Below are 20487 nucleotides of genomic sequence, written 5' to 3' on the forward strand. Positions count from 1 at the left end.
ACCAGACCTATTCTGCAACTTACAGGTATGCGCAGAGTAATCAGGAATAACTTTGGGATCCAATTTGCACTAAATACAAAGCTGAATGAGTTGGAATGATGTTGCAACAAGGACCCACAGAAGTATGTAGACCTCCTGGAAGGCTTCTCTGAAAATAAAGCGTTAAAAGCTTGTTCTGTTTCAAAATGAATAGCTAGGGAAGGCTGTAGTGCATGTGATGGCTCTGTTTAAGCTGTGGGGAGGAGAAAGCCCTTCAAGGGCTGCCCTTTTCTTTCCTTGCTCCTCCTCCACACACAGATTTCAAATTCAGGCAGGGCAGCTTCTCACTGAAGATGTAACATGGTTTCTTCCAAGGCTTGTTGACGCTTCTTAAAAGCTAGTCATGGATCATAGGAGAGAAGCAGGAGCTGAAGTTACAATAACCACCCCTTTCTGCACTGCTTCAGCCACGTCACTTCTATAAGATGTATTTGCTGTCTCAAACTGCACACCTGCAAGCCAGTCCTGCCTAGCCATTTTATTTCCAACCACTACAGATTTAGTGCTGGTAAAAGCCCTGAATTGAGAACAGTGGCAACACACTGATTTCCCACACCACTGAGGCAGCTTTGAGGAAGCAGCTCCTCATTGCCAGCACCCTGGCTTAGGAAGGCAAAGATGAGCTTGGGAGGTTGCTGCAATAACAGAAGTCTGCAGAGCGAGCAGCTCCTCTGGGGTGAGAGGCAGGGCGAGGACTACTAAATGAGGACCTGATGAAATTCACCCCTGCCTGCGTTTTTTCCCCATCTGTCACTCTCTTTTGCCAGTGTGCTCTCCTATGATGTCCTAGCATCTCCTGAAGGAGTTTCATCTCTTCCATCAGCCAACTCCTTACCTGCCTTCCCTCCCAGCTGGAAGCTGAGAGCAGCCCAGGGAAAGGTGCTCGCAGTGCCCCCAGAAACACCCCTGCATTGGCAGGGGACTTCACGGGAGCAGCTGCTTTCTGCAGCCGGTGCATCACCTGCTCTGATCCTTTGGGCACATACCGGCTTGACTCCTTCCCCACGCAGGTGGTGAGAGCACTGTCTGCGCCGTGGGCTTCCCCGTCCTTGGCCCTGGCCACTGAGAGTCTCTTGGAAATTGAAACGCCTTAGTCTACCAGCACTGTTTTGGTTGGCAGATGAAACTAATTGGCTTTTGACTTTCAGGTGTTCAGATAAGGTCAGTATTTCTCAAACTAGAGGTGATGACCTCCTCCAAAGGGTTGCAAAAAGCTTGAACTAACAATCATCAGAAATTTTACCCGCTATCTCAGTTCTCCAGAGGTCACACAAAGACAGATAAGCCAAAAGGTGGACAGATAATGCAAGCCTTTTCTCTGAAGCACAGGAAATGCAGCCCAATTACTTTGTGTTAAGTCTTGAAGAAATGAAAGTAAAATAACTATAAACAGGTTATTTCAGTTGCTGCTTATTCCCCAGTGAGTAAGGCATGCAAATCAGGCAGTTAGGGACATATATGGGCAGGTGGGCAGCTAGTATCCAGATTTATGTATGTCTCAGGCACAACATGCATAATGAAGCTTGCGCAAATACATTTGTGAAATTACACAAACCTGACTTAAAGAGCAGGATCAAAGTGCTGCAAATGTTGATCGTATTCTGAATTGCACCACAAATAAATAATGCAAGTACATATTAGAAATACATTATATCAATGTTGTGCTGATGAAATGTGCTTAGTTAAAGCCTTGAGGACCAAGACCCCCTTTTACAACCCCATCCCCCGTAACAGTACAAGTATCTATGTATCCTGCCTCAACAATATCTATCAAATGAGATCCTAGACTAGTGTCCCAAAATAGGATAGATCTATCCCCAGACCTCTCCATTCTGTCAACAACTCCTCTGCACGTAGCCCCAAAGCTGTGTATTTAGTGCCAGCTACCGCCAGGATGTCTGTCACAGTCACCCCCCTCCATGACCAACCACACCGCTGACTATTTCACACAAGCACCAGATACTTATTCCCTGGCACTTCTGATCACCTGACTCACAACTCTAGCTGAGAATCCTGAGGGAAACAGTGAGTGACCAGTCCTGCAGGTGTTTGGGACACTTGACTTAATTAAAAAATAAACCCCACTGAAACAACAATACCAATTAAACATACTGGTACGTGTTGGGCAAGTATTTCACATACTGCCATAGTTTGAGGAAAGTTTGTCTCAGCTGTAGGGCCAGAGATCTGAGGATCCCGAGAAGTAACCAGGTAGTGAAGAGTGCTGTCTGACCTCTATACGCTGACCCCTCCTTTCAGGGTATCTATTATCTTCATAACCTGTGTCCTGGTTTCGGCTGGGATACAGTTAATTTTCTTTCTAGTAGTTGGTATAGTGTTATGTTTTGGATTTAGTATGAGAATAATGCTGATAACACACTGATGTTTTCAGTTGTTGCTAAGTAATGTTAAGATTAAGTCAAGGATTTTTCAGCTTCTCTTGCCCAGCCAGCAAGAAGGCTGGAGGGGCAACAAGAAGTGGGGTGGGGACACAGCCGGGACAGCTGACCCAAACTGGCCAGAGAAATACTCCATACCATGTGTCATCATGCCTAGTATATAAACTGGGGAGGGAGTTGGGGGGGGGGGGGGGGGGAACGGGGCCGGGACAGTTTGTGCCTCAGGAACTAACTGGGCATCCATTAGCAAGTGGTGAGAAATTGCATTGGGCATCACTTGGTTTGTATATTCCAATTCTTTTATTATTATTATTGTCATATTATTATTATCATCATGATCATCATCATCACCTTCCTTTCTGTTCTATTAAACTGTCTTTATCTCAACCCATGAGTTTTACTTTTTTTCTGATTCTCTCCCCCATCCCACTGCGGGGGGGGGTTGTGAGCAAGTGGCTACATGGTGCTTAGTTGCTGGCTGGTGTTAAACCACAACAACCTGTTACACAGCAATGCCAGTTTTCATATATAATTAGAAAAGAAGAGGATTTATGCTCTAGAATAGTAATGACTTCAGCTTCTGTGTTACAGGGTCTTTTCTAACCAGGGGAGGTGTTGTCACGCAGTCACTGAAACCTAACAAAAGGGAAATGGTAACGTTTCAACCTATGCTGTTCTCTGTGTTAAAATAATTCATTACTTACACAGGAAGGAATCTGAAATGTCATGTTTAAGTTTCACACTTGGGTGTTAGCTTCCTTTCGGTTTTGACAACGGAGTCAGACTGCTCAGCTCCGACGGGAACCCAGACTCACTCCTGGCTGGCACAGCCTGGCAGGGTGCTGCCATTTTGCACTGGAAACACTGCAGAGGATTTTCTTTTCCATGAGAACTGGAAACCCTGCAGAGGTACCTGTACATGTACCTGTACCACAGGAGCCTCCATACAAACACGCTCAACTGGTTTGGCAATCCCAGGAGCGGGGTAAGCACCTCCAGCTCCCTTTGCGTTGCATTTCTCTTTCCAAAGACCCATCAAGTGTTACCTCAACTTCTGCCACAGCTGCTGCAGACATTTCACTTCACAGCATCGTCACCGGACATGAAGGGAAAAATGGACACTCCTGTTTAAAGCCCTGGTTGCGTACAGCACTGGTTTCAGTTCATCTCTGCCTACGTAAACACGTGCCTATTATGTGCCTCCCTGCATGCAGGGCAATGGAGTCCTGCATGTTTGTGCTGTGCCGACCTGGGAGCTCAGTGCCTGTAAACAAACTGACAAAGTGGTAAACGTGCCTAATTGTAACCACAAGAAATCCCAAACGAAACCCATGAGACAACGCATATGTTTTCAATTAGGAACGTGATGAATCACTGACTTGCCACTTGTTTATGGACTCAGCTGAACTGTGACCATAAAGGATTTGTCTATGGTCAAAACAAGTTGAGAAACAGCCCGGAACAGTCCCCAGTCCTCTTGACTCATGGGTTTTGATTTTAACCACTAGACCATAAATTAAAATGCACTGTATTATGCAAAGCAGAATTGTAGTGTTTCAGCCGATATTTAAATTGAGTTTTCATAGTACCAAACAAACAAAATGGGTAGCAACAGTATGTTTTGTTTCTTTGAATTCACTCAATTTTTCAGTCTGAAATGAGAAGAAACTGCTGCCATATTGATCATAATTTTCATTTACCCAAAGAAACCTTTTCAAACACAGAAATGTTCTGTGCAGTAAGACAAAGCTGGCTTTAAGAACACTTCAGTATTTAATGTACCTTTTCTATTTCACTAGAAATTATGTATTTGTAGTGATCAGCAAACAAGACCTTGACAAAACCTCCAGGTGTGTCCCAGGATACTTTGTATGCTTAACTCACAAGCTGCTCTGCTGCGTATAAACAGCTAGATCTTGCACTAAGCCTCTTGCGGCCACAGATGTTTCTGACGGTAAATCCGGTAACAGGAAGCAAGGCAAAAGTCACTAATCATTGGAGGGTTGAATCTTTTGGATCTGACCTTCAGTGGCTCCCCAGCACCTTCTTCTGACAATGCCAAATACAGGGTTCTGGGTGGACACGAGCACGCACCTATAGAGAAGCACAAAGGCTCTGCAGTCCCCAACTGCAGTAGTGCCCCTTAAAGCAGCTATGCACCCACTCTGCAGCCTAAGAGCGATGGAAAATTCCTTACCTCTAATGCTCCTGCAAACATCCCCAAGTGCACAGCACAGCTTTCAGCTCTAAAACCTCTAACCTGGAACAGTATCAGTTCCTATTCTCCCACTCTGCATGCTAAAAGGATCTGTAAAGACAGGATTTGTTGTTGCTTCAAGGACTGACACAGTATTCTGTGTTCAGCTCAGCTTGAATTGCTGGGTCTACACTTCAGGTTGTTTTCAGTGCTGCACTTCTACTTGTTTTAAAAACAAAAGTGTTGTCAAGTATCATCAGCTTTAACTCTTCCCCAAGCAGGCATATTTAGTGCTCTCATTGGTAAATTCCAGATATTTTTAGCTTTCTGCTGCTGCACTTTGTTTGCCTTCAATGTAACAAAGATTTGGGCTGTTTGGATATGCCTCAGAGGCTAGCAAAACAGACCTTAGTGTTGGAAAGATTTCTTCTGCTGAATAAAAATGCATGGCTTGAGGTAACAACAACAGCACTGAGGTCACATTTTGCATGTTGAGAGAAGCAATTCAGACAGACTCTGCATTTCAAGGAAACTTCAGTTTGTCTGTTTTAATAGTTGGCATAACATTCCTTTGCACTGGAATAATATTTTAAAGATGACTACACAGTCACCTGTTCTTTTATGGGAATTTTTTTATGGTTACCCTGACACAAGAGAATCTTTTTTTGTGCTTAACAAGTGGCCTTCACAATTTAACTCTCTCAGATACAGCCCACTGGGAGTCATAATCCCATACTGGAAATATCCCTGCATTTCCATGGAAACAAACTCCTGTGCCAAAATATGGGCTTAGTTCTTCAGTGAAGACTTCTGAACAGGGAAGAAATAGTTGCATGGGCTTCATATTCAAACATAATTTTCTAGCATCTAGAAATAAAAAGAAAATTACTTAAAGGTATAGTAGCCATTTACACACTATATCTAAGGCATTATTCAGGTGTATCAGTGTCCAAACAGATCCAGCTTCTTACTTCTCTCCATATTCACTTAAGAGAGTGAGCCTCAAAAGCTGCACATTCGTTTAACGGTGTGCACCTGGGCTTATATGTAGCACAAGTGCCCATGCTGTTAATAAGCCACATACATAAGTTTTTCTCTGGTGTGCTAAAATAAGGCATTCACAAAGCAATAGCACACGTGATCTCCGAGTTAAAGCCTTCTGTACTCTCAGCTTTGGTTCCTCCTACAGAGTAAGCTGTTTGTGTCATCACAAGGGTATTTGCAACTTAATAGTACTTCTGTTGTGGTATTAAGATTACTAGATAAGGGGGTCTATTAGAGTGAAAAATACCTCCATATTTCCATCCATCTGGCAACGACAAGAACTGGCCATTGGTATACTAACAGCCTGCTGACCCAGCTTGGTGTTATTCTCATGTTTTTAAGAGCAAGAAAACAGAATATAGCAGCTTTTGAAACTTCCCTTACACTGTGAAGACTTGTTCTTTCAGCAGCTTCTGTCTAACACTGGTTCTTCAAGAATCCACAGACAGCAGATTAGCAGTTTGTCAGTGGTGATTTATTGGGATAGAGCAAGCAACACATGCTTTCTCCACTTCTCATTCCCAATGCCAGCATGTGAGATCCCACAGCTCCAGACCTCGGTTTGCTCATTATACAGCTTTAAACCGTCAAACTCCGAAGAGCAGCAACACAAAGAGAGCAGAGACAGTAGCCACTTGAGCACTGCACTGGTATTTGAAAAAACATCCAGCTCAAAGCATACTAGGAACAATTTAGCTTCTCCATCTGCCTTTAGCTTTAAAACACTGATGGCTAAACCAGCCTCTGAAATCTGCAAAATCTGCACCTGTTAAACTGGAAATGTGCAAATGTGAAAATGTAGACAGCAGATGTGAAATAGTCAAGGCACTGCTCTTTTTTTGCTAGGACAGTCTGAAGGCTACTGTTGTCACATCTACCAATTCCTTTCTCTAGCCACCATACTATTTCTGTATGACACAAAGAATTGTATTATCCAGAGAACTGGGAAAGAAGCAAACCTGCTTAGTATATCCCCAAAAGAGCCTCAAAGCCTGTAGCACTTACATCACGATGAAACTAAACACAAACCTTTAACCTAAGCAGGAGAGCCTCGTTAGAACATTTGTATTGGAGTCCAGTACCAATAAACAGATAATAACAGTATCTGAACAGAAGAACAAATATTTCTTTGTAGTTACTTACATTACAAGCTCAGCAGCTTTTCTTAATTATTCAGTTCAATCTTTCATGTATAAAACTCCCACGATTATACTTTGTTTTTCATATGTGCAAGCCAGAAATTTTTTATACAAGGCACAAATTCATTAGTCCCATTTCTCAGGTGTGGAAACCGAAACACAGAAAACTGATACAACTCAGCTACAGTAAAAATACTAGATCAATTGAAGAACCAGTTCTCAGTTCAGCTGCCATCTTTTCTCCCAGGTCACATGCAGCAACATGCCAATCCTACCTTCTGGTTGAGTGTATCTTTTCCAGAGTCAACAGGTAAAGAAAAACATTTCAAAAATAAGATGTGGGTGTGAAAATTTTCCCTGTCCTCCAAACTGCAAGGATGGCTTGGACACAAACACCTATTTGAGAAAGGGGCAAAATCTGTTTACACATGTTGCATTTTGGAGTAAGTTTTGGACAGCAATAGTCTTTCCCATGTCTTTTCCCACATGATGAGAAGGAAAATGCTACAGCTGAAAGCATAAGCAATTAATTTTGCAATAAAATCTTTGCAGTGCACCAAATCTTGGCTTTAAGTTGGCAAAGTTTCCAGGACATAAGCTATATTCCAATCAGATTACATTGTATTAATCATATTTACACACAATAAACCCAGTATTTTTCAAGGCTCATTTCCCTTTCTTTTTTACTGAAACAGTTTTCAGCAGCCACTGATAATTTTATTATTGATTTCTGGAAAACATGGTAGCAGCAGTGATTCAAGTACAGGAAAAGCATTTGAAATTAAAGCATCCTGCCTACTACTGATACTACAACTTACCTACCTGAGACAGCAGATAAAACTTTCAACGAGGCCATAACTTTTGGAGAAGGAGGGTAGTCACAGAGGAATCTTTTCAAGCACAATTGAGTTGGTAATTCTTACTAATTCCCTCTCCATCTGCCAATGGCTCGGTGTAAAATTACAGCCAGTTTGAGAACCCCACTGCTTTAGCCCTGCTCCTGTCAAGGGACATCTATTCATCACCTCATTGAGCAACCTGTCCCATTTAAGACGTAGTAATGCCAAGGCCTCCTGCACTACTTGGATCCAGACCTACTCATTACAACTGTAGCTCACACTGAGAAGGAAGCAGCCAAGTAAAACGCTGTGGGAAACCAACCTCTCTCTGCTGCACTTCCAACAGGCCTCACCACCTCCTAGTCTCAGGCGAGTGTTGCAGTGAAGGCTCTCTACTGACATACCTTTATCTTTCTTCCTGCAGTTTGCAGTAAACACAAACAGAGAAGGCTGTGAATCTTTTGGATTACATGCAACATTTTCCTTTGCCAAAGCATGGCCAGTTTTGACAGTACTAGTAAAACAGGAAGGCAGACGAGAATTGTTACTGACTACTGGTCTTCTAGCCGGTCAGGATGAATAAGCAGGGATGAATCACTCAGATAATAAAAGAAACTACGATTTAGCAAACAAAAATGCGCTACAAAAGGACGCTCAAATCTCTCTATCTCAAGGATTTAAACAGGAATTTTTCAAAAATTCTCAGTTCTGCCCTGACAGCAAACACAGCCCTTCATGGGTATTTGCAGATCCTGGTGTAGCGCCGTTGCCTTCCAAGGAGCAAGGGAACCCTGGGGAATCGGCATGGGCCTTGCTCCTCGGCTGGCAGGCAGCAAGGTCAGCGGCAGAGAGCGAAGGGCCGCTGGGGTGACAGCTGCGTAACATCACAGAAACTTGTCTTAACCTCCGTTAACAGCAAGGGCTGAAATAGCGGATGACTCTTGCTTGTGTCAAGCCCTCCCAGATTTCAAGCAGCAGCTATTTAACTATGCACACAAACCACAGGCAAACCTCCTGCTCCTTCGACCTTCCTCCCAGTAACACCTAGCTTAAAAGAAACATTCTTTTATGTACTAAATGTGATTCAGTAACACAAGCAAATCAAACAGACTGAATAGGAAGGGGTCAGTCAGCCACACATACAACACAGACTTCTGAGCCTCTAGTATTAGCGTATCCAGCACATAAACCTAGGGAGACTTGGGAGTTTCCATACATGTAGGACATCTTATTCACCCCATCAGGATGCAACAGCAATCCTTGATGGGAAAACAAGGAATCTGAAACCTGTGAGAGTTATTTCAATTTGCTTTCATTTTATTTTGAGCTCCCAGCAGTCAAATTAATTCTAGCTGTAATCACAGTGGCTACAAATTCAGCAATTTAATGTCCATAATTTCTCAGAAGAGAGGGCTAAAACCTTCAGGCTCTTTTCTTCAAGACAAAAAGACTTTGTTTGCCCAACCCACCCATTAACAGTATTTCTCAACCCTATGCAAGGAAAGAGACAAACACAATGAGAGAACATATAAGTTATTAACAAGAATTCAAAGTTTAACCTAATTTTGACTTGACAGCAAACAAGATCATGTGGCAATGCTGTATTAGACAGTCTTGATTTTTTTCAATTTTGAGTTAACTGGTCCTTTAATAAGGTTAAGAAATACTACCCTATAAAACAATGCATGAAATCGTATTTTATGTGCAATGTAACATGATGATACCAAAATTGCTGTCAGTTGGCAGGCTGACATTCTCAGTCATGCTAGTAGTAGAACACATGATCACTGCAGCATGTGTGCAGTAGCTGTTACAATATACTTTAAAATGGAAATGCCATGTCCCTACCAAAATTAGATTATTCTAGACAGAAAACAGTGTTATTGTAAGCAGGTTTGTGTCTTTAAACTCATAAAGTACAATAACAAAACTGTCTCAAGCTTCTAAAGTTCAAAATAAGTCAAGTGATTCTGACTTCTCTGGTACTGAACCACCTCCTAAGCAGGACTTTTGGTGCTACCAGTGGCCACTGATTTGGGAAGAAGAAAGAAGAGTGAAAATGTGTTTTCTTTTACTGACACCACAGCCTCCTCTTCACAAGATGGGTAATTCAAGGTGTTCCAAAATAATCATTCTTCTTCTGACATGTCAAAGCGTATGACTCTTCATCTATGGGATGACTGTCATCAGTTTATTTCTGATGTGAAAGTGCATGACAGAGAGTGGGGAAAGAATGTCGCATATAGTTTTTGGCGGGGTCAATGGCTCTGACTGCCTTCAATCATTGAATATGAACATTGTGATTGGGATATTTTTAAACAACTTTACAGAAAAGTGACTTAGCAATATCTGAAAGTACAAATGCAGAAAACTAGAAGAGGAGCTGATGACACTGGAGATGCTTCCGTTCTTCTTCCTTGGTCTATTTACATGTCTTGAATGGTCTCCAAAAGGCTTCTGCTCAGCATGCACCATCTGGTATGCAGATACCATTTCCAGATGTTAAATTACAGATAAACTAGCTTTTTACATTGTTTTTTCTTTTTTAATCTAGACAGTAGTATGTCCATGTGAAAGAGCGTTTAAGGGATAACGTGCCCAGACCGAAAACACGACAGGGTCTAATGATTCACTCACCCCACTTCTTCATTGTAATTTCCAATTAATTAATAATAATAATAATCATCATCATCATATTTTAACACTATACTCTTTAAAGCCCCTGCAATGAATAAGTAATTTTTCTTCTGTGTGACAGTTACATATAGCAAATAATGGTCAGATAACAAAAGCCCACACAGAGAAGAAAGGATGTCCGAAACATAAGAAGACAAACAGGTAAATTTGTACGTTAATTTCCCAGTTTAGTGAAAAAAAAGGGAAACAGTACTTACCAGGCATAATGCTTTTCATCTGCAAAGGCTTTCCAACCTAATTACATTCTCACAACTCCCTGTAAAATGATCTGCAACTATTATCTCTGTTGTACCATGGAAGAAGTCATAGAACAGCAGCTTACCCCAGAGCAGTCCAGATTTCCAGTTTTCTGCTCAGACCACATCCCATTTCTTTTTCTGCACCACACCCTGTCACTCAAGTCCCCTGAATGCACCGACTTTGCCTGCTTAACTGTAGCACTGTGATCTTCCAGCCTTGGAAGCCCCAGGTTTCCATGTTCCTGGGTACTGTTCTAGGATGCTTGAAACATTCACATTTTTTCCTTTCATCAAACCAAGCATCATTTTGTGGATGACAACACATTTGCTCTGTGTTTACAGGAACAAGCAACACTTGAGTAAAATGAACAGTCGGAGAAGTGAGGATAGTGCTGAAGCTCTCCTTCTGTCATGATGAAAGTTAGCAACATGCTTCATGCTCTACACCAGCCCCGCTGGGATCACCTGAGTCATTGGGAAATGCCGCCAGTTTGCAAAAGGCACAGAAGCTGTTTTTCTGTTAAAGAAGTGAAACCCACAACTCTTTTTTTTTTAAGCATTTGTTCTTGAACAACTGTTTTGCACTCCTTAAAGGCACTGCCACAAGGATGTCACAGCCGGGAAACATAAACACTAAAAGCACATGCCTGCAGTCAGATCCAGCACAGATTAACGACAACACACTTAATGACTTAAAAAGTGGCAGGAACTTTAAACAGAGGTATAAATAAGGTGTTGAACAACCAAACCTTTTATATATATAACTGCTGCCTCATGGATCACTGCTTAAAAGAACAAAAGCAAGTGATCTAAATATAAACTGCAATTACCTGCCACAGTCTCCAAAACTGCTCCTTGAACAGCACTGTGTTGAACCATGAGCACATGGAAGCCTTCCTGCCCTTTGCTCAGCCACTGACCCCAGCTCCTGTGACCCTCACACTGTCTCTAGCCACATTTCTCATCCCTCATGCTTTCTCAGCAGACACAGTAACTAGATGACCATAGCTGACACAGTGCATTAGGTGACCCTGACACTCTACCTCACATTTTCTCAGTTTATATTCACAACGATTCTAAATTGAAATATCAAGGGTGATAGGAATTTTTATCCACAACCTTGGAAGTGGTAGTGAGAAAGAAGGCAGGATTATACGTGACATCCTCAGTTACAGCCTGTGTGATATTATAGCCTAGGAAAGTGGAAGTGGGCTTTTTTTTTATCTTCCTTCCTTAAAATACATAACATCATGCAAGTCTGATTATGCAGAAACCAGTAACTTTACCCTCCCTCCACCAAGTCTCAGAGAACTTGCCTGTCGAGTATTTGAAAGATGAAGAAGTCATGCAAAAAATTTTATGAAACTAAAAGGTCTTATGCAACCTCCCAAAGCCTATCTGCCATAAAGAACGGGCAAAGCTTTCTAAATGAAATTGTTCAGATGACACAAGACACTCCCCCTGCCTTGCCTCTTCTCAAAATGAGTCACTAATGTGGCTAACTGAGGAGTGGGAAAGAAGAAAACCTATTCAAAAAAGACCCTCGCAGGACACAGGAGAACCGGCCGGCTAAAGGTGTAACCCGCAATATGCACCAAGGATAAAAGAAATCAACTTGTTATTCAAAGCCAAGCTTGCTCCTGGGGCAGTATCAAAATATAGTGGAATCTAAGGAAGCAATTAGACTTATTAAGCTTTGGTTTCCTTGACACCCGTAATCACTTGAAACTGTACTACAGCAACATGGCTTGTGACCAAATACAGCTTGCAGATAACAAATTTAAGGGAAACATCTAAAATGGAAGTGCAATGAACACTGAACAATATATTTGCTAATAGAAGAAGCACCTGCTAACTGGAGTAGCCCTACCAGTAACTGGTTTTTGCTCAACAAGAGGCAATATTCCAAACTAAGTCAATCACAAAAAAAATTAAAGATACTCACCCGCAAGTGTATAATCCATATCAAAACCAAAACACTTTATCTTTTCCATGGCTAAACTTCTGTTTACAAAGACCCTGTAAAGAGACAAGAAATAAAGCCATAGGTATAAGCATTCCCAAAATAATCATGTTTTAGGAAAAACACATTCTGCCAGCTGTCAGGATGTCTGGCTCTCTTAGGCCAAAATGAGAAAATACACCTGAAAATGGAGGCATGTTTCATTTTTTGCCATGAGTTCTCCTGAAGCAAAGCCATGACTTTGCAGGGTTATTCCAATTATTGGTATGCTGTCTAAAGACATACACGCATGCATGCACACACACACACGGCTTTGCATGTGACCTGCAAAAATTCCTAAGAATAGAAGTGCAAAATCTCCTGAAGCAGAATTCAGAGCTCAAGTGAGAGGAAACTGGAAGCAGAGGATGGGAAGCAATACAATTTGCTTCATTAAAACAAATTATTACAAAGATGTAACAAGGAAAGAAGAAGAAAGTAACATTTCTGTGAATAAACTCACAGCACTTGATCCCTCTTTGGAACTATATCTGGAAATTCAAAGCAAACCTAACCAGATCCATTTCCACATTTACACCAATAGCGTTAAAAACATTTAATAAAGCTCTGAAAAACAGCGATTGAGATAAATTTTCATCCAGAAGAATATGCTGTTTCTATTGTGAAAATTTGTCTTTCTATTTATAACTCCCCTGCAACTCCTTGACAAAACTGCTATTTTTTTAAATTCCACTTTTACTATTAATGCTTATTGCAATGAGAATCTAAGCTGAATACTTCCAGGTCCTTTTTGATGACAACATTTTAATACACCCTATTCAATTTAGTTCAAGGAAATAACATGGTAAAGAAATAGGTCAGAGAATACAACAAAAGCTTTTCTTGCTTCCTGTTCTAACTACTACAGTAACTAAGCTACTTATGTTCCCCCAGAACTTTGAACCATACAGCAGATCTGTAATTCAGCAGGACTTCTCTCCACTGTCTATCTTATCTGAACTTTAAGAACAAGAGTCAGAACTCGGCTGCAGGATGGAAGCTGAGCTTCTCAATACCCATCTTGGACAGAAATCCCACGTACTGCTCAAGCTGTGATGCCGAGACAAAGTTCTCTGGTGTGAGAAAAGTCCCAGACCCTTCACCTGTACTCTGATTTCAGTACGTGAAATTCTCCAAATATTTAGTAAGTGCATTGCCCTCAGCAGAGTAATTATCCTCTTAGAAACTGAAATCGGCAGCGCTGCCATGTAGGCGGAGTGGCGCAGGGACAGAGATACTGCAATGGAGACGGCAAGTGCAAAACCAAGCACTCGTATGTTCTGAAAAGCTGAAAGAAACCACTGGGAGATTCTCTTCCACACACACGTTCTGGGCAGGTGGCCCACGTAACGTGCCCGTTTAACTGCCCATGTCAATCCACCACAGCTCGAATTTTAACAGCAAACCGCTAACATCAAACTATCACACTTCTATGCAAGTAGTCTTACCTCATCTCTCACCGATGTGCTCCTTGTTTAGTTCGCAGCAGTCTGATTCATCTACTTGTCTGAATCATATTACACAATTCCTTTAAAGCTTCCCTAGTACCGATGCAATTTTGCTTGGATCTGATTTGACTTCAGAAGATCATTATGTCTGAACCAAGCCTTAAAGTACTGTATATCTTCTTGGACAGTGTTCTAGAAAACACATCTGTGGCTAATTTAACCAGTCACTGGATATCGTTGTTGTTCCACACAAATCCACTTGGAATACAGTTTCTCTGGCAATAGTATACTTTCCTCCTAACCTTGCACACTCTCTCTGGGAGTCACAGTTTCCTGGCAAAGTGCCTGCCTTTGACAATGGGGCTTGTCACTAAGGGGCCTCAGAGGTTATAGATGACGCTTTTTTCTGATAGATTTATATATTACCTAAACAAGAGAAAGTGATGGGAAAAAAACTGGAAACTGGTAAAGAAATGCCTTTTGGAAATATGAGATGGGATCGTAAATCACTACAATTCACTCCTGAAACAGCTGGCTTTTGAGTAGGTGGAGCAAATTACCCGAATCTGCAGTTTGAATCCAGGTTTGTCTTTTAACATCGAGATAGCTCTGATTTACAAGAGGCCAATGTGAAATGCTATTTGGTACTAAACAGAGTCTTATACTTTGTATAATGAAGATGATTACGTTCTGTTGCTGCAGATGCCAGGAAGCATTATTTATTAGCTAATTCAAGCACATGATTTCTGATCTCACGTTTGTGCAGTTTGTTTCTGAAAGTGGAGAGCTTCAAGAAGGAATAACATACCTGTGGGAGACACTGCCAACGTTTTTTGTCCAACCTGCAGAGTTCAATTTTGTTCCTGCCTTTAGGCTTAGCGCTCCCAGAGCATAGTTTTCCGTCCTTATGAACAGGACAGGAATAAGAAGGGAAATTTGAAGAAGCTCTGAAGAGCATTTCAGAATTACAACGTTTTGGAACAGTTTCCCAAATGAGGACAAAAAACAAGCACTAAGACGGAGCTGAATGCGCTTGTAAAAAGGGTAATACGACAGTGCCTGTGAAAGGCGAAAACAAGGGAGCTGTGACCCAAGAGATCTCTCCCAGTCCAGCCTGCCTATGTTTAGATGATGACGACACCAAACTGACCAAAAACCGTGGAAAGATCTCTAAGCTTCTGATATTTTTTTCATTGCTTGCTTTAGGAGTATTTACAAACTGAATCCCCGGACGAAAAAAAACCAACACACATTAATACATGAAGGTCTGGAAAAGTTTACTAAAGGCAATGAAACGAACAACATCTATTAGCATATTTTTGTTCCAAAATAAGTCTTATGACTAAAACATGAAAATTACTATACCAGCCCCCTCTTGGTAACAGCTGGTGAAGATCTCTCATTCTCCATCAACTCGTAAACATTGCCTATGACCCAGAAACCATATGTGGCAGAGTCTAGTCCTGCCCCAACAGGGCACAGGACCTAGCAGATTTCAAGGTATCCTACTGACTGATTTGACATGGTAATTACTTCACCCACGAGTGCTGGAGTGAAACAGAACAAATATTTTAAAAAGCCAAAGAAAGCTATTACACAACATGTTCAGGACAGGAAATGAGAACACTTTAATCAATTTAAACTTGAATATGCCTTGGCAGATTAAATGGCAGACTAAACAGTGGCAAAAAAACCTGGAACCAATTTCACTTCTCTTGTGAAGGCCCAGCCAGATATTGGGGTTATTTTGTAGGCACTCAGGACCTCAAATTTAAATCCTGATAAACGAAGATGTCTCCCATCCACGGTGCCCCCAGAGACACAAGGGGCTAAGTAGAGACTTACAAATATTTACTCCCAGAAGCTGACCACCTTAATTCAGGGGATTTACTCAGAGCAGTAAATATCTGCAGTATCCTAGAAACTAAAGATAAAAGTTGAGATTAAATCACCACGATAGTTTCTGGCAAGAGCCAGGTGCTTCTCAGAAGCTGCAGACTTAGCCCATTTCAAAGCTGTGCTTAGAATCCTAATCAAAGGTACGCTCAGCCTGATTTCAAGAATACCACTCAAATGTGTCTGTTGGCTATGAAAATGTAACGTCCCCACAGAAGACATGGTATAGAGAAATGACAAGAGTTGTTTTTAATGACTATAAAGCAAACCCAACACTAAGACCCCAAGACCCCTAACCATCTGAGAGAAAGGATCCTCTGGTCTCTAAAGGAAAGATTGAGATTACAAGTTTTTTACAGCTTATCTAGATAAACAAAAATCAAAGAAGCTTCCAGATTACAAACAGTCAAGGTAAAGTCAGAATAAGAGGAAAACTAAAATCACCTAACATTTTTAGGCAAGGAAGTTTTAATCTAGAATAATTTTTCTACTTGCCATAATCAGAAGAAAGCACACTTTCCCTCTTCCTGTTTCTGGGTTTTTTCCATTCAGAAAATAACTAGCAGCACTGGAGTTAAAAATTAAGCTCATCTAAAAATTTAACAGCACTGGGCAGTAAGATAAATCAAACTGTAGGCACAGCATGAGAACACCCTCTCCATTCCTTGTGCTGAGAGGCAGAGGTGGGTATTGCCTAAACCCACCTCCCCAGCTCCACACCTGCCTGCAATCACCGCACCTCCTTAAACAGGACATTGCCTTTCTCTTGCCTTCATCTTTCCTTCCTGATGAAAACCCAAGCTTTATATTTCTGCTCTGAGGAATATCCCTGTGAATCTCCCACACTTTTGCACTCCCTGTGCAGTGTGGCTGGAGCAGCCCAAGGTGGTGGTGCTTGTGGGGAAGCCGGTTGAGGGACCGTGCCCAGCCCCATCGGCTCCCTGAGCCAGCGCATGGCACAGCTGGGAGGGGGGAGGCAGCAGCCTGGACTTGGGATGGCTTAGCCTGGCACAGATCCACACCTTTAGAAAAACTGACTTGAGGAGCTGTTTAAGGGAAACCATGAAGCACACTTCCTCCCTAATGAGTCCTTCCTCAAAGATTAAACCCTGCAGCTTGGCCACAGCAGAAGGCTCTCAATGATGACAGTATTTATTTTCTTTTTGAGCTCTACGAATTGTGCTGGATAAGAGAAAAATGTGTTGTATTGCAAGGAAGAAGGAACTGCTGAGCATGCATAAACGGAGCCACAGAGTCCTGATGTCCTCAGCACTGCAATTCACGGTCCTTTATATTTTTACAAGAGAACTGATCTCAGTTTTGTTACTGTTCTTGTTAATCGATTCCAAGGCAAGAACCTAAATCCCAATTGTTCTCGAGTGACACAGGAGAGGAGCGTATGTAGAGAGGGATAAAAGTTTTTATTTTATTTGTGCAAAATCTCAAAAGCATTCTGTGCCCTGACTGAAATCTGCATGTATAATATTCTTGTAATATGACCAACAAAATAAACAAAACAAACATGGCTCACAGCTCCTCATATCAAGAAAATGAAAATGAACAATGTGAGGCGAGTTTCTGGAACCGAGCACTTTTATACTGATTTTCCAAATGTGTATAGAAATACCTTCCAGCAAGAAGCATTCTTTGTCAGGAGAGTATGTTTCACTGGAAATTAAATAAATACAAAGAAACTTGCAACAGTGCTGAGTGGAACAACAAATACAGTGGGAGCTGGCTAAGCATGACCTACACGTGTGTTTAAAAAAGGCTGTGGTCGACAGTTGGGCTTGAGCCAGCCACGAAACAGGGACTAACTAGCTAGAAGGCTTGGATTCCTGCTTCCTCAAAGTTTAGGCACTTCGGTTAATCTTCACTTTATGGACAACTTCCATGTTTTAATAAGCTAGAATAGTTAAAAAGAAATAAGAGGGAACTAAATGGATTAGATTTTAATAGCCTCCCATGTCCAAGTTCCCCACAGCCTCTTCAAAAAAGCTAATAAAGAAAAAAAAATCCCACTACTCTTATGACAACTGGATATTCTCAGTACTACTAGCTAGTCGCCAGATGTTGTGTGGTTGGGGGAGATGTCTCACTACATGACACAATAATTCTGCTTACAGGTTACTTCCACCAACAGCAGTGAACTCTGATGAATCCCTCACCAACCTTACTTAGCTGGCAAAAATCATGTGAGCAACCTTAAGAAGACTAACGTACATCAAAAAGTCTTGTCCTTGGGTGCTGGATGCTTTGGTACCTGTCTTAGAAGGGTAAAAAATAAACTGCTTTAAACTACTAAAACCAATGTAATCACTCTTTTGCTGAGTCTTGCCTCTTCAGGCAGGTAATGACCATTCCATGTATTATTATTTAACATACCATTTTGGTCTTTTTTTTTTTTTTTTACAATGTTTGATTTTCAAAGTTCCATTTTAGTACTTCTTCAACCAAAGAGGAATATTCTGACAGGTCAGTATGTTTGTAATTGTATTTAGAGATAGTGTTAGGGCTCCAGATAACTTTAGGCAGATGAAACAGTATCAGATAGGGGAGACAGAAGAAGGGCATCAGAATTTCCTGGCCACTTCTAGTAACATTTCCAACATAGTGCCCTGCAATTTCACAAGACTAACCGTCCTTGCGCAATTATAGTGCCATAAAACTGGAAAATCAGGTTACAACTGGAACTTAAAAGTCTGATGAGGCTGTATCCAGAAACATGACTATGAGCACTTCCCTCTGAAATTCAGCAAGAATCAGATGGAAAGAGATAGCCTTGGCCACTTCTGTTTCCATTGTTTGGGTTTTCTTCCCAGGCAACAGCAAAGTGCCAAGAAGCTCACATATGGATTCCATCCCAAAATAACACCCGTCTGCTCTGTGAAACTATTAAAGCTAGGGATCATGGGACATTTTCTATGTAATTTCTTTATTATTAATTTGGCAAGTGTTCTGCTTTCTCATAAGCTTGCCCATTCTGTCACCTTAACACTCCCTCTCCCTCCTCTCTCCAGTGTCCGAAGCACTAAAGCAAAATAAATAGAGAGCCACATGCTGCCCTCTGCTACACACATGCCACCGCATGAGTCCAGGGAGGCTGCACAAAGACATTATGAGGACAGATCATAGCCAGCAGTGCCTACAGAGCTACCTCATTTACAGTTACATGAAAATACCATACATCGCCTATCCGCATGTGTCTGATGAAAAGAGCATTTTCAGACTGGTAAAGATTTTTTTCTCATTTGCCATCTCAATGAACTGATCATTTTAAAGAGACTTTATATATATAGCTACCCAAATAGATAAACAGTTTCAAGCCTCATAGCCTAGTTTATATAATATTTCCACCCGTGCGCAATCACTGATGATCCAGTACCAATGAAGTGAAGAAACAAGATTAGCAGAGAATAGCCCGGAGTTTAGAAATTTGAACAAACTAAAATACATCTTGAACCCTAGAAATCAAAACAACCAATTGGTATCCTTTTGTTTTGTCATTATTAAAGTATACACCATTTTTTTTACCCAGGATCTCAGCATATGTTAACAGCTTAAATCACTTAACTCATATTACCACCATAAGATGCTTTGAAAGCAAACTGTAGCACACAACTACAAAGCAACCTATTCAATACTCTATGACCGATCAGTAGGAGAATTAGGAATAGCAATTACAATGCCACAACCCCTGCGCGAGCCAGTAAACAACAGAGCAAGAAAACAAAACTAAAACAAACCCAGAAACCCCATATTCAGGATGAGAAGTCTCAAATTACTCTGATGCAAAATGGTAAAAGCATCCCAAAGTCTGTATGTTTAACAAAAAGGCCATCTCAGCCTTATCGCCCTGTTACGCCAAAACCACAAAATAAAAGTAAATGCAAATACCTGTTTCCCGGATCTTGGTAATTGTCAGTAACAAGAGTGGATGGAACACCAACTTTTTCCATTATTTGCTTTAACTAGATGTGGTTGCTATTTAAACCCTAAAGAGCTATGTGAGATAATCCAGAGGGTGCCTAGAAGTGCTCACTCCAAGTTAAAAAATAGACACCAGGGCAATTTGGTGGCTCAGAGTCAACCTAGTTCTTGCCTAATTACAATCACGTTAAATGACAGTACTCCTCCAGAACAAATGATCTAGTGATTATCCTCTACCCGGAAAAGTCAACAAGCAGTGCATGAGGGAGGTGGCCTCACAACCACACACACTAAGGAAAAGCCACCTAACAGCTACACATCCATTTTATTTCCGAATTAAAATGTATGTTGCCAATAGCACAGTAATGCAGTATCCTCTTACCAGTGACCTCTGCTAGAGAATGAATAACATCTAGCTTGTATATTAATTCATCTTTAGACCTCACCTCCAACAGGCGCCAACAATGTTGTATAACGAGGTTTGTGGCTGATAGTAACACTAGCTAACTGAAAGTCTTTGTTAAAGTTGTTAGAAATGACCTGAAGATAAAACCCCACCACTTCTCCTCCCCTACAGATTTTTCTGATTCTTGACAGTGCTTTTACGATCCTTGAACT

General features: G+C 41.3%; 1 protein-coding gene across 2 annotated transcripts in view; it reads right to left on the reverse strand.

Annotated features, from left to right (window-relative positions):
• Positions 1 to 20487, reverse strand: part of NT5C2 (5'-nucleotidase, cytosolic II) — a 63836-nt gene that overhangs the window by 18966 nt on the left and 24383 nt on the right. Inside the window, exons 1-2 of one of the 2 annotated variants that reach the window (XM_049810642.1) lie at positions 14044 to 14153; positions 12539 to 12612 (exon numbers count right to left, since the gene is read on the reverse strand). In XM_049810642.1, the coding sequence (XP_049666599.1) occupies positions 12539 to 12612; positions 14044 to 14048 (79 nt within the window). In that variant the 5' untranslated portion in view covers positions 14049 to 14153. Of the gene's footprint in view, positions 1 to 12538; positions 12613 to 14043; positions 14154 to 20487 lie in introns of those variants that run through there. The other variant, XM_049810641.1, reaches the window with a different exon arrangement.

Source organism: Accipiter gentilis, chromosome 9, assembly GCF_929443795.1.
Source record: "Accipiter gentilis chromosome 9, bAccGen1.1, whole genome shotgun sequence".
Classification (NCBI taxonomy): Eukaryota; Metazoa; Chordata; class Aves; order Accipitriformes; family Accipitridae; genus Astur; species Astur gentilis.